At 53.0% G+C, this 13113-nt stretch overlaps 1 protein-coding gene across 4 annotated transcripts in view; it reads left to right on the forward strand.

Moving 5' to 3' along the window:
* The window catches only part of MYH14 (myosin heavy chain 14), a 91046-nt gene that overhangs the window by 6499 nt on the left and 71434 nt on the right, over nt 1–13113 (forward strand). For 3 of the 4 annotated variants that reach the window (XM_079908547.1, XM_079908548.1, XM_079908549.1), the window contains exons 3-9: nt 3856–4012; nt 7083–7110; nt 7239–7341; nt 8031–8054; nt 9617–9709; nt 10080–10143; nt 12727–12825. In XM_079908547.1, the coding sequence (XP_079764673.1) occupies nt 3856–4012; nt 7083–7110; nt 7239–7341; nt 8031–8054; nt 9617–9709; nt 10080–10143; nt 12727–12825 (568 nt within the window). The remainder of the gene's footprint in view (nt 1–3855; nt 4013–7082; nt 7111–7238; nt 7342–8030; nt 8055–9616; nt 9710–10079; nt 10144–12726; nt 12826–13113) is intronic. The other variant, XM_079908550.1, reaches the window with a different exon arrangement.

A 13113-nucleotide genomic window follows, 5' to 3' on the forward strand; every position in this document is an offset into this window, starting at 1 on the left:
GGGACAGCCAAAGCGTTATACAGGGCAAACAGGATTAGAGAGAGTGACAAGGAATGCAGACAGTAATAATGAGAAATAATGATCATGGGTGGCTAGCAAATATTTATCAAGCACTTGTGATGAGCCAAGTGCTGTTCTAAGTGCTTCCTGTGGGTTATCAGCTCACTTCTGGGGCGGAGCTTGTTCTTATCACCTGACGTTTCAGGAATGTTAAGTGACTTGGGTCCCAGGTCACATGGACATGAAGGATTTGAACCCAGGCAGCTGGCCCCAGAGTCATGCTCCAAACACTGGCTTAGAGTGCTGGGGTCTCACTACCTTACTCATTTCAACTGACCCCACAAGAAAAACTACAGAATACCTCGCTAAAACCCTAAAAGGAAAAGTGCTGGTTTTATATTTTTTTAAAAACCACAAAACTTTAATGAGAGTAATAAAAGAATATTTCAATAAATGGTGAGATGTAGCAAAAAATAAAGATAAATAAACTGGCCCCAGTATCCACCCCATTAAGGGTCATAAGCACAAGATTAGAATATTTTTTATGAAATCTGATTCCTGTTTGGGGAGGAGACTGAAGTTGTGAGAGGGACAGTGGCTGGCTCAGGGACCCTCAGCTTTTGGTGGCAGGGGTGGGATTTGAACTGAGGGCTGTCTGGCCCTGGATGGAGGTGGCAGCTTCTCCAGGCTGTACTGGGCCCTTATGATTCCTCACTAACCTTTGTGAGTCCTGGGAAAGAGACCTCTGTCCAGGCCACTCCCCTGGACCTCACCAAAGACAGGGGATGGATCAGAGAGGCACCCAAAACACTGAGCCACCCTTTTCCTGTTAATAAACACTCTGAACCCTCATGGCAACTTTGTAAGGTATCTCCTATCATCCCCATTGTGCAGCTGGGGACACTGAGCCTCAGAGAGGGGCCAGGATTTGGACAAAGCCCCACCAGCTATAAGCCAGCTTAACTGGGATTTGAACCCAGGCCATCTGACTCCAGACCCTACATCCTATCCACTGCATTAGGAAGATTATTGGGAAAGTTCAGGGGAAAAAATGGTAAGGCCTGAGCTAAGGCTATGGCCCAAGACCCAGAGAATTGGGACCTGAAAAATGAAAGTGAGATAGAAGATTCCAGAAGCCCAGACAGGAAGCAAATAGGGCCTTAACAATAATCATTAGCAATTAGTGAGGGCCTGCTTTCTCCATCAGGAGCTGTTCTAAACTTCTTTCCAATATGATCTGTTGACCCCCTCTCCACATAAGGCTGTGAGGTAGGGGTTATCACTTCCTTTGTCCACGGCTTGGAGAGGAGAAGCCATTAGCTCAGGAGTAGCTAACAGCTAACATATTAAACACACACAGGGAGCTCCCTGGAGGTCCAGTGGTTAAGGCTGCAGTGGCAGCGCAGTTTTGATCCCTGGTCGGAGAACTAAGATCCTCGCATGCCGCGCGGCCGATAAATACACAAACAAACAAATAAATAAATATGCATGCACAGGGCTCCAGGGCCCACGCTGAGCCCTGTACTTGCAACGGGAACTTGTAGATGGCTCCCAGCAGCCCTCTGTGGAAGCGCTGTTCCCGTCCCTGTGTGATGAGAAAATGGGACCCAGAAAAGCTAAGGTGCTTGCTCAGGCCACACAGCTAGAAGATTCGATTCAGACTCCACCTTGTGCGTTCTTGGGCCCTGCTTAATAAATACTAACTGGCCAACTGGTGATGGGGAAGACAGCGCTTCCCAGTGCAGGGAGTGGGGGGCGTCCAGGGTTCTAGAAACCCAGTTTCTGTCGCTAATAGGCTGTTTGGCCTTGAGTGGCTCAAGGTCTCGGTCCCTTCACTGGGATGCTCAGGGCAGGAAGGGAACCCATCTGCTGGACACTGGCCATGTTTCTGCTCCGTGAGGCACTGGAAGATGCATGGTGGCGTGCCACTCTCAGAATCCTTCTAGACTGTGCGGGGGGCGGGGGTTACAGCTCCATTTTACCGGGACTGGCAACTGAGGCTCAGAGAGGGCGAGCCCCTTGTGCTAAGTCACACAGGGCTCGAAACCCAGGATGACGTGGCATCCGAGTCTGAGTGAACTCTTAGCTTTCAGGTGGGATGGGAACGTGAGCGTCTTGGGACCCATGGCTGGAGTGCCTTTCATGGGGCCCCGCCTTGGGTTGGCTGGTTTTTATTCATTATCATCCTTAATCCCCACAGCCTCTGTAATGAGGTGGGGAGGGTTTCTCAGGGAGAAAACCGAGACTGCGGGGAGAGCCACGGGGCTGAGGAGAGGGGGAGGCAGGGAGCTGCACCCGGTGGGTCTGCCTTCAGAGCTCCGAGGGCCCGAGCAGCTACCCCAGACCCTTCCAGCCAGGTTTTCCGCAGCTGTGCCCCGGCCACTCAGGTGTCCCCGACCCTCTCTAGGCACACCAGCCTCTGCCCTTTGCCCCCTGGCCTTGGCAGCCAGCTCAGGTTCCATCTGGGGTGTCGCCCTGGCCACAAGGTATGGTTGGCAGGAGGGGGCTGAGATGGGGAGTGGCACGGGTCGGGGAGGCTCCTCTGTCAGCCAGGAGTGGGGGCCTGGGCGCCAGCAGCCATGAGATACCCTCCCTGGGAATGTGGTCCGGCCGCCCTGCCCTCGAGAGCTCCTGGGAGCTGCTGGCAGGGAGGGCAGACACCCAGCAAACCGGTTGTGCCACCCGCCCTCCCATCCTTAAGAGCTTGGCACCTGGGAGCCGGCAGCCTGCAGTGGCCACACCCTTGTGCTGCCTGAGAAGCTCTAGCCACCTGGGAGCTTAAAGCAGCTCTGCTACCAACCAGCAAGTAACCGGCTAGCCATTTAGCTAGCTAAGTAGCTAACTAGCTGGCTAAGTAGCTAAGTGGTTTCATAGTTAACTAGCTAAGCCCCTAAGCAGCTAACTCTCTGCTGGATTAGCTAGCTTAGTCCAGCTAACTTAGCTCGTTAGCTCTCTGGGTTGGGTTAGCTAGGTGATCAGCTAGCCCTCTAGCTGTCTAACTGCCTCTATCCATCCTAAGTGCGTCTTGTCTACCCGAGGCTCTGTCCGAGCTGGAACAGTTCTTAAACCGTTACAGGGTCCTGCACTCAGGCCCAACAGCTGTGTGGACAAATTCAGGGTGTCCATGAACTTGGATGCAAAAAAAAAAAAAAAAAAATCACATCTTTATTTTCACTCACCTTGAGAACCTGTTTAGCATTTCCTCCAATAAGAAGGAACCACCAAGACGGTCGTGGAAGCAGGTCCTGTGTGTCTGTTATGAACAGAAACTGCAGACATGCTCTTGTTGTGTTTCAGCTGCTGCAGATACTGGGAGCACCCTTCCAGAAATATTCTATGTGTATTCAAGGAAATTCATAAAAATATTCTTCTTGTACCCCTTTCAGTGCAAACAGTTCTTACCTTGTCTCCTTTCCGTGATAATGTTTTGGAGATATTTCTCTACCTGTATACAGTACACCAGAAGCATCATAGGAATCCATTATATGACCGAGCATCCAGATTGTCTCCAGTCTTTCGCTGTTTTAAAAATGATGCTACAGATGAACTTGCACATGGTCCTTTCACGCATGTGCGAGTCCAAGCAGTGACAGGGCTACAGAGCCTACATTCTCTCTCTGTGTGTGAATCCTCATCTGTACAGCACCTTTGTGCAGTTTGGAAAGCTTCTTTTCAACCATCCGCCTGAAACTGTAACAAATGTTCAAATCTACATTGTCATGGTGAATGGCAGCCCCTTTGCCAGATGTCCTTGTGCAGTGCACAACCTGCCCAGCTGTACACGGCAGCCCCGTGCCGCCCTCTGGGCCACAGGCAGGCAGCTAGCTGAGGCCCTCTCCTTCTTGCCCACTGCAGACCTACTCCGGCCTTTTCTGTGTGGTCATCAACCCGTACAAGCAGCTTCCCATCTATACGGAGGCGATTGTGGAGATGTACCGGGGCAAAAAGCGCCACGAAGTGCCGCCCCACGTGTACGCGGTGACTGAAGGGGCCTACCGAAGCATGCTCCAGGGTGAGTGTGGGGCTTGGGCTGCTGGAGGTGCCCCTTCAGTGGGGACTGGGCTGGGGGTCAGGATCAGATGACAGGTCAAGGGTTTCAGACACTGTGAGGCTTCTCTGTGGGGCAGGAGGTAACACCAGCGGAGGGCTGAGTGGGCAAGGCTCTGGGTCCTACCAGACAGGCCCCTTTTTATCTGTCTCTCTGTTCACCCCTTCCCTCAACAAGTCTCATTTGGGACCTCACTGTTGCCAGCTCTTGCAAAAATTCCTCTTGAAACAGTGATTCTTAAGACTGTTCATTCATTCAGCATTTATATTGTTGACATGATCTACATTGTCATGGGTGAATGGCTGCCCCTTAGACGATGGGCAGCATGGGGTCGCTGTGTACAGCTGGGCAGGCTGAGCACTGTGCAAGGATGTTCGTCAGAGGGGCTGCCATTCACCCCATGACAATGTCGATCAGTTCAGGCAAAATTCCATAATTCCCATGTAGTATTCATACTAAACTCATTAGATATTCATTATGTATGCATACACGCATATATATATATATATATATATATATATATATATATATATAAAATACCTGCAAATACCTGCATTGTGCACTCAAACATATTTATATAGTCACATTATAAATTGGTATTTAGTCAGAGGTAACATTTTATTTGGTTATATAATCTAATTTGTTACATATTTTTTATACTAGTTAATATAACAGGAATAAATGTTCAAGAAAATAAGAGTGAGTGCCTACTCTGGGTCAAACACTTTTCAGGGATGAACACATTTAACATCACAGCCACCCTATGAAGGAGGTGTGCTCGCTATCCCTGGTTGCCAGATGGGGAAACTGAGGCATAGAGCAGCACAGTCACTGCCCACCCTCCCACTGGTGGGTCAGTGGCTGAGGTAGGATTCGAACCCAAGGCCCCCAGCTGCAGCTTGCGTGTAGGTCACACTGTGGATCATGTCCTCGTCCTGGGCTGGGCACTGTTGAGTTTTGACATGTGACCCTCCTGGATTCTGATACCTGACCCCGACTCAGCCTCTTGCTTGCTGTGTGACCCTGGGAAAGTGGCTGTCCCTCTCTGAGCCTCAGTTTCTTTTTTTTTCTTTTTTTTGGCCACACCATGAGGCTTGCAGGATCTTAGCTCCCCGACCAGGGATTGAACGTGGGCCCCAGCAGTGAAAGTGCCGAGTCCTAACCACTGGACCACCAGGGAATTCCCCCTAAGCTTCAGTTTCCTCGACCTGTAAAATGGAGACAATAAACTCCAACTGAACAAAATGTAATTCATTCAAGAAACTTCAATTTGAGCCCCTACCATGTTGTTCTTCCTTGTGCTGAGCATGTGAAATTCAAAGACATGAGAGCAAGGTTCTGGATCCCAGGTTCAGCCCTGGATACAAAACAGGCCACAAAACTGTATTATATACTAGCTGGTATATTAAAAAAAAATTGAAGATTCTCTCTGAGTTCTGACTATGGCCCTGTGAGGTAGGGGCTCTTTTGAGCCCCATGTTTCATCTCCGAGATTCTTTTTTTTTTTCTGGCCACGCGGTGCAGCTCGCGGGATCTTAGTTCCCCGACCAGGGATCAAACCCGGGCCCCTGCAGTGAAAGCACCAAGTCCTAACCACTCTGCCCCATTTTTCAGATGGGGAAAGTAAGGCATAGAAGACCTCAGAGACTGACGCAAGTTCACACAGCAAGGCGGGGAGGTGGCTGGGCCTTGAACCCATGTCCATAGGCTCCCAAACCAGGCTGCTAACTCTGAGGCCCTATTGAATGCAGCCCTCTCTCTGGCTTAAAACCACCCAGAGACCTCCTGCCCTCCTTAAAAACCATCCAGACCCTTTAATCGTGGTCTCCAAACCCATCTGCATCATCTCCAGCTCTGCCCCCTCCCCCAGCCTCACCGGCCTCCTTGCTGTCTCTCAAACATCTCCAGCTTGGTCCCACCACAGGGCCTTTGCACTGGTTGTGCCCTCTGCCTGGAATGCTCTTTCCCTGCTTCCTCGACCTTTAGGGCTGAGCTGAAACAGCACCTCTTCTGAGACGCCTTGTGGCCCTCGACCCCTCCCCTCAGTCACTTCTTATGACTCTAGACCAGGGCTTCTCAACCCTGGCTCTGTTGACATTGGGGCTGGATGATTCTTTGGAGTGGGGGGTCGTCCTGTGCATCATAGGATATTAAGCAGCGTCCCTGGGCTTTACCACTGAAACTTGTAGGACAGCCCTCCCAGGTTGTGACAACCAAGAATGTCTCCAGACATTGCCAACTGTCAAACCTTCATTTTTAGTTTATGGCGGGGGCGGGGGTTGTTGTTGTTTTGTTTGTTTGTTTGTTTTGCTGTGCTGCATGGTTTGTGGGGATCTCAGTTCCCAGACCAGGGATTGAACCCAGGCCACGGCAGTGAAAGCCCAGAGTCCTAATCACTAGGCCACCAGAGAACTCCCCTAGTTTATGTGCTTTTATCCCCCACTCAAGCGGATGCTCCATGAGGGCAGGGACCTTGCAAATTCCCACTGCCCTCGGTGTCTGACACTTAGTAGGTGGGCAGTGTGCATTTGTTGAAGGGTTGTGTCAAGCCCAGGGCGAGCGCAGGAGGAGATGGTGGGGACTGAGCTGTGCTCTCTGCCCTCAAGTTGGGCAGATGACCCACCAATGGGCCACCAGTCACCATAACTATGATTCTGTGGCCTGTTGTCCATTAGAGGCTGAGCCTGGGGTCCAGGATCTCACTCTCATGTCTTTGAATTTCACACACTCAGCGCAAGGCAGCACACGGTAGGGACTCAAATTGAAGTTTGTTGAATGAATCACATTCTGTTCAGTTGGAGTTTGTTGTCTCCATTTTACAGGTGAGGACACAGGCTCAGAGACAGGTAGCTGCTTTCCCAGGGTCACACAGCAAATGAGAGGTTGAGTTAGGGTTAGGTATTAGAATCCAGGAGGGTCACATGTCAAAATCCAAGCTTTTCCTTAGCCCTTCGGAAGGATTTTGAAAAGAGGGTGGCCAGTGTCTCGCTGGAGAAATCCTCCCAGGTGACACGTCCCCCTCTGTCCCCTACAGATCGTGAGGATCAGTCCATTCTCTGCACGTGAGTAATCCTGAAGGACTTCCTGGAGGAAGCGGGGTCCCGGCTGGGAGTGGCTCTGCTTGGAATGGGCGGGGCTTACCTCGGAACATTGCTGACCCTTTCTGTTTCCCTTTGTGCCCCCCCCTTAGCGGGGAGTCTGGGGCTGGGAAGACAGAAAACACCAAGAAAGTCATCCAGTACCTCGCCCACGTGGCATCATCGCCAAAGGGCAGGAAGGAGCCGGGTGTCCCGGTAAGTGACCTGCCTTGGGACATACTCTGGACCCTGCCACCAGCAAGGCCCCCTCCATCTCAAGTTCTGCTTCCCCCCATAACTAACTCCCTGCCTCCCTCATGGAGGGACACAGTTGTGGGCCTTCTCCTGGCTGCCCATGCCCCCTGCGTCCCTACTGTGTGCCTGATATAGTGCTGGGAGCAGAGGCAGGATACACACAAAAATGTGAAGGCCAGTCCTTGGCCTCACTGGCCCTTGGAACAGCACCTGGCACACAGTAGGTGCTTACATTCCAGAGCATCCACTGTGTGTCAGGCCTGTTTAGGTTCCGGCAATGCCCAGGTTTGCTCTGTAAGTGAGCATTTATATGGTGCCAGTCCCTTTGCTTCTATTACTGTAACACGCCAGTGAGGTGGGTGTGGTCTTCCTGCGTTAAAGACGGGAAGAGTCACGGCTGGGGTGACTTGGCTGTCCGAGGCCGCACACCCAGGAAGGACCAGCCTGGAGTCAAACCCCAGGTGCTGTGGGTAACCCTCCCCCCCGATGCCACCCCACTCCACATGGCCAGTTTCCCCAGCCCCTTGTCTCTCCGCCTCACCCCACCCACCACCTGAGACCACCAGTTCACCTGTGTGTCTGTCCACGTTCCATGTGCTGTGTCCTGCTCCGTGTCCCGGTCCGTGTCTCGTGTCCTGTGACTTCCTCAGGCCTCCACCAACACCGTGTCTTATGTGAGTAGTGGGGAATCGCCTCGAGTCCTGTCACCCCTCATACCACCTGGGTCACCCCAAACCACAGTCTTCCTGGCAGACAGGGCCTCCTCGGACACCGGTGGGCACCCCTGCCAGGAAGCCACATTGCCACTTACGACAGTCCTGCTGTGCACGCCCAGCCCCACGCTGTCATTTCACACAGCCCTGCTGTGCGCCCACAGGCCCCCCTCGCCCCACTGTTGCTTGTGGCAGCCCTACTGCGCGCACACACCTAGGGCCCATGCTGCCATTAGTGTGGTCCTGCCGCACATGTGCAGACCCCAACCACACAGCCGTTTCTGCTAGCCCTACTGTGTCTGTGCAGACTGGCCACAGATCCCAATGCGAACCAACCCAGAGGCCCAAACTGCCATTTATTGTTGATCTGCTAAATATGTGTAGACAGAGCCCACAGACACCACGAGTTCACACAACCCACAGACCCACACTGATAGTTACGGTAGGCTTGATGTGTACACCCAGCTCAGGCTAGTGTCTGAGGGCTCACAGGGCATTTGAAGAAATAGTTGGTGTCTTTGAGAGCCTGGCTAGGAAAGAGGGGAAGGGGATTGCTGTTGACTGAGCACCTACTATGTTCCTGGCTCTGCCACTGAGGTGGCTGTAGGGAAGTTCAGAATAAGATCCCTACCCATGGGGGTGGGGGGAGGGATAAACTGGGAGTAGAGGATGAAGAGATGCACATTACCAGGTATAAAATCGATAAACAACAAGGATTTACTGTATAGAACAGGGAACTATATTTAATATCTTGTAATGAACTATAATGGATAAGAATCGGAAAAAGAAGAATATAGGTATATACATATATATGTATAACCATATCATCCTGCTGTGTACCTGAAACTAACACAATATTATAAGTCAACTATACTTCAATTTTAAAAAAAGGTTCCTATCTTAAAAAAATAAATCAATAAAAAATCCCTACCCATGGATCAACCTGACTGGAGGAGGAAACTACCAAGCTCCCAAACAGTTTGAAGCACTTTACACGGATGGTGTAGATGTTTCTTTAATTCTGCAAGTGATACATGAGTACATATTCACTGTAACAACAACAACAATCAGATAAAGTGAAATCCTTCTCTCAGTCCTCCCTCCTTGGAGTGTCTTATGCTGTTGACAGTTTGGTGTGTATCCTTGCAGGCCTTTCTCTAAATGTTTACTGACGTGTCTATCCTCATAGAAATAGGAGTCCTGTTTTGTGGTGTGCTTTTCCCTCAGTTTATTTTTTATTAATGGGATCACACTGTAGGCATTTTCCTGCAGCGTGCTTTTTGTTTTGTTTTGTTTCCACTAACAATGTATCCTGGAGATGTTTCCTCAGATGTTTCCTCGTTCCCTTCCCAGTAGACTGAAGGGCAAGACCCAGATGCGGGAAAGAGGGCACACACCCGGACATACAAAGCCCCCCCCCACCCCGCACAGACACTCAGCCAGCTGTGACCCAGACCCACCCCCCTTACAGCTGGGCCAACCCCCCTCCCCCCACTGACGGGTCCTCCCCCGCGCCCCTGCAGGGTGAGCTGGAGCGGCAGCTTCTTCAGGCTAACCCCATCCTGGAGGCCTTTGGCAACGCCAAGACAGTGAAGAATGACAACTCCTCCCGATTTGTGAGTGCTGGGGGAGGCCGGTGCCTGGGCCTGAGTCAGTGAAACAGGAGCTGGGAGTTTAGGAGGATGGGGGAGGGGAGGCAGGATGTATGGGTCTGTTGAAGGAGGAGGGGCCTGGGGGCCGTGGCTCCTAGGTCTGAGGGATGAAGGAGCTGGGGACCTGGGTCCCAAAGAAAGAAGTCAAAGGGGCCTGGACCTTGAATTCCCCTAGGAACTGCCCCCCGAACTGGAACCTCACGATTGGAGTGGGGTTCAGTGGAGGGAGAAAGCAAGAGGCAGCCCTGGCTCTGGGAGGGGTGAGTGCGGGTTGGCGGTGCTCTCTAGGCCCACGGGATCCTTGGCTAAGTCCCTCCACCCGCTTCCCTCGCAGGGCAAATTCATCCGCATCAACTTCGACGTTGCCGGGTACATCGTGGGCGCCAACATCGAGACTTGTATCCTCTCACCGCCCGGAGGGGTGCCTGGTGGGGGGACGAGGGGTGGCAGCCAAGGAGGGTGGCTCTTGGGATCTCACCGCTTACGGAAAACAGGCGTCCACACTCGCCGGGAAACCTGGCTCCCTGCAGCTCAGAAACTGTGCCTCAGTTTCCCCCTCTGCACAAGGGGAAGGATCCTAGAACCTCAGGAAGGGGCAGAGGCAGCATCTCCACATGAAGGGAGGAGGGCAGGGCCTCCCGGAGCTTTTAGGAGAAGGCCAGCCCAGCCTCGCTATGGGGCGGAGGGTCGGCTCTGACTTAACCATAAAGGTCGCGAGCGCAGGCAGCAAAAGGGGAAGGCGTGTGGGGCTGAATGGGTGGGGGGGCAGAGGCCTTGCCCCATGGAGTCACACGGGACATGCTTAATTCCCAGGTGTGCCAACACGTGTGAAATGTTTTCTACCAGGCATGCTCATCAGCGACTCCGTGCCCAGGGTTTTTACTGGGGGCTGATCACATAGGCACCCTCTCCCTGGCACGTACCCAAATTCCAGAGTCCCTGAAGGAAAGCGGGTGTTCAGAAGAAACCATGTTGTTTTGCACAAACAGTTTAGGTGCAGGGAACCCCTCCTGTCAGCCAAGGAAGGCTGGGAACCCTCCCGAAATCCAGATTCCCAGACACCAGCCAGAGGCGGGCCTTGCAGGCCGGCTGGCTCAGGCCGGCTGTGTCAGACCTTTCCCACACATGCTCGGTAGGAATTTAAAAGATAAAACCCAGAAGCTCCAGGAGTGCAGCACATAAGAGAACGAGTGAAGAAATCACACCCACCCGCGTTCGAATCCCAGCTCTGACGCTTTGAGGCTCTTGAGCACGTGATTTGACCTCTCCGGGCTTCAGTTTCCCCCTCTGTAGAAGGGGACGGATCGTTGAACCTACTCTGGAAGGGTCTGAAGTGAGGCAGGTTCTTAGCGTGGCCCCTGTCACATCGTAAGCACTCAAGCATGAGCTCTCTGGGAACTCCCTGGCGGCCCAGTGGTTAGGACCCGGCGCTCTCACTGCCGAGGGCCCGGGTTCCGTCCCTGCCTGGTCGGGGAACTAAGAGCCCACAAGCCGTGTGGCACGGAGGAAAAAAAAAAAAAAAGAATGAGCTATCATTATTAGGAATGAATGATTAGATTAGCAGTGTCCTTATAATGTTAATATTGATATTCATAACAAATCACATCCCCATCCCCTCGGTATCTAAGCTCACTGTCTCCCCCCACCCCCCGTAATCGGGGTGGGGGAGGGTTGAGAAGCAGTGTGTTGGTGAAGGGTTTTTCCTAAGAGGGCTTAGGGAGTAAGGAAACAGGGATCTCGCTGTCAGGCAGCTGGGCCCCATGGACTCTGCTGCCACCTGGTAACTTCTTCCTTGGGCTCAAGGCCTCATGTCCCCTGCTGCCACCAGCTTCTGATCCCCACAGTTCCTGCGGCCCGTCACCCCTCTGCATCACAGTTCCTGCTCACACAACTTCTTAGAGCTCGCGGCTCTCCCTGCCCCATCCATCCTGCCATCCCAGGCCTCCACGGACCCCGGAGTCTTCTCTGCCTGCTTCCAAACGCTAACTTTCTCCCATCTACACTCCCCATCCAGTTGGGGCTGCCCCCACCAGGTACGGCTCTCCTTCCTGGCTGTCTCTGCCTCGGGGCCAATGACCAGCCTGTGGTCGTTGGTGTTCGCGGGGCAGGTGCCACCCCCGGGGTCAAACAGATGGATCCCGGGCTTGGCCTGACCCGTCACACCAGCATCAGCATGTCCAGCATTTCTTGAGGGTTTACTGCGTGCCTAGCAGTGTCTTGAGAACTCTCCATATGTTAACTCAGTTCCTCGTCTCTGTAACCCTGTGAGGCAGATGCTGTTATCCCATTTCACAGACGAGGAAAACGAGGCTCGGGGCTGTCATCACCCAGGGTCTCACAGGTCGTGCATGCTCCCTTCACCCCACCTTGCCCTGTGGGACCTCCTCCCGTGGGTCCTCCCTGTCTCACCCGAGCAGGTTAGCGCCCCAGGGTTTTGGGTCAATGGTTTGCAGTTCATCTTGGGCGAGGCTCCCCAAGGCAGGTCCTGCATTATGACAGTTGTGCAAAATATATGCTCGGAGGTCCATGAGTGAAGGACACAGACGGCTACACCAATTATCAGATGTTTTATTTTCCTTTAAGGCGTCTCACCAATTTTCAGTGTGTAAACGTGCCATGTGGCTTTCCCAGAGGGAGAAGCTGAGAGCCCCAGTAGTCATACGGGGAAACTGAGGCTGAGAGGGTCATGACAGCAGGAGGTATTCTTATCCTTGGTAACGAAAAACCAGGCACAGCTCCAGTGTTTGACACATAGTAACTCATTTACCCCGACAGCACCTCATAGACTCATGGCCGGGTGTTATTATCGGGCCCCTTGCACAGACGAGGAAACTAAGGCTTGAGGCTTAAGTGACACATGTCCAAAGCCACTGGTCCAGTTAGCGACCAGGTCGCCGGCCGGGGCTATGAGTGACTCCACTGTTCCACGGGATAGCAGGGGGTTCCCCTCCATGGAGCACCTTAACTCACCCCCCGCCCAGACCTGCTGGAGAAGTCGAGGGCCATCCGCCAGGCCAAGGACGAATGCAGCTTCCACATCTTCTACCAGCTGCTGGGAGGCGCCGGGGAGCAGCTCAAGGGTTAGTGTCCAGTGGCTCCCCACCCCTCCCCGGGGTCTGGGTGGTAGCCGCGTGTGGACCCCCTGGGGCGGAGGACATGGGAGGCACTAACCTTTGTCAAGCACCTGCTTTGTGTCAGGCTCCTGCTGGGTGGTGGATTCTCTCGCCTCCCGGATCCCACCGCCCCTGGTTTCTGCCGCCTCTCGACTCCTGCCACCCCCAGACTCTGCTGCCCTCTGGTTCCCGCTGTCTCCCGGGTCTTGCTCATGCCAGCTACGTGGCCACGTGTCTCCTGCCCACACTCACTTC

Source organism: Stenella coeruleoalba, assembly GCF_951394435.1.
Source record: "Stenella coeruleoalba genome assembly, chromosome: 20".
NCBI classification, from domain to species: domain Eukaryota; kingdom Metazoa; phylum Chordata; class Mammalia; order Artiodactyla; family Delphinidae; genus Stenella; species Stenella coeruleoalba.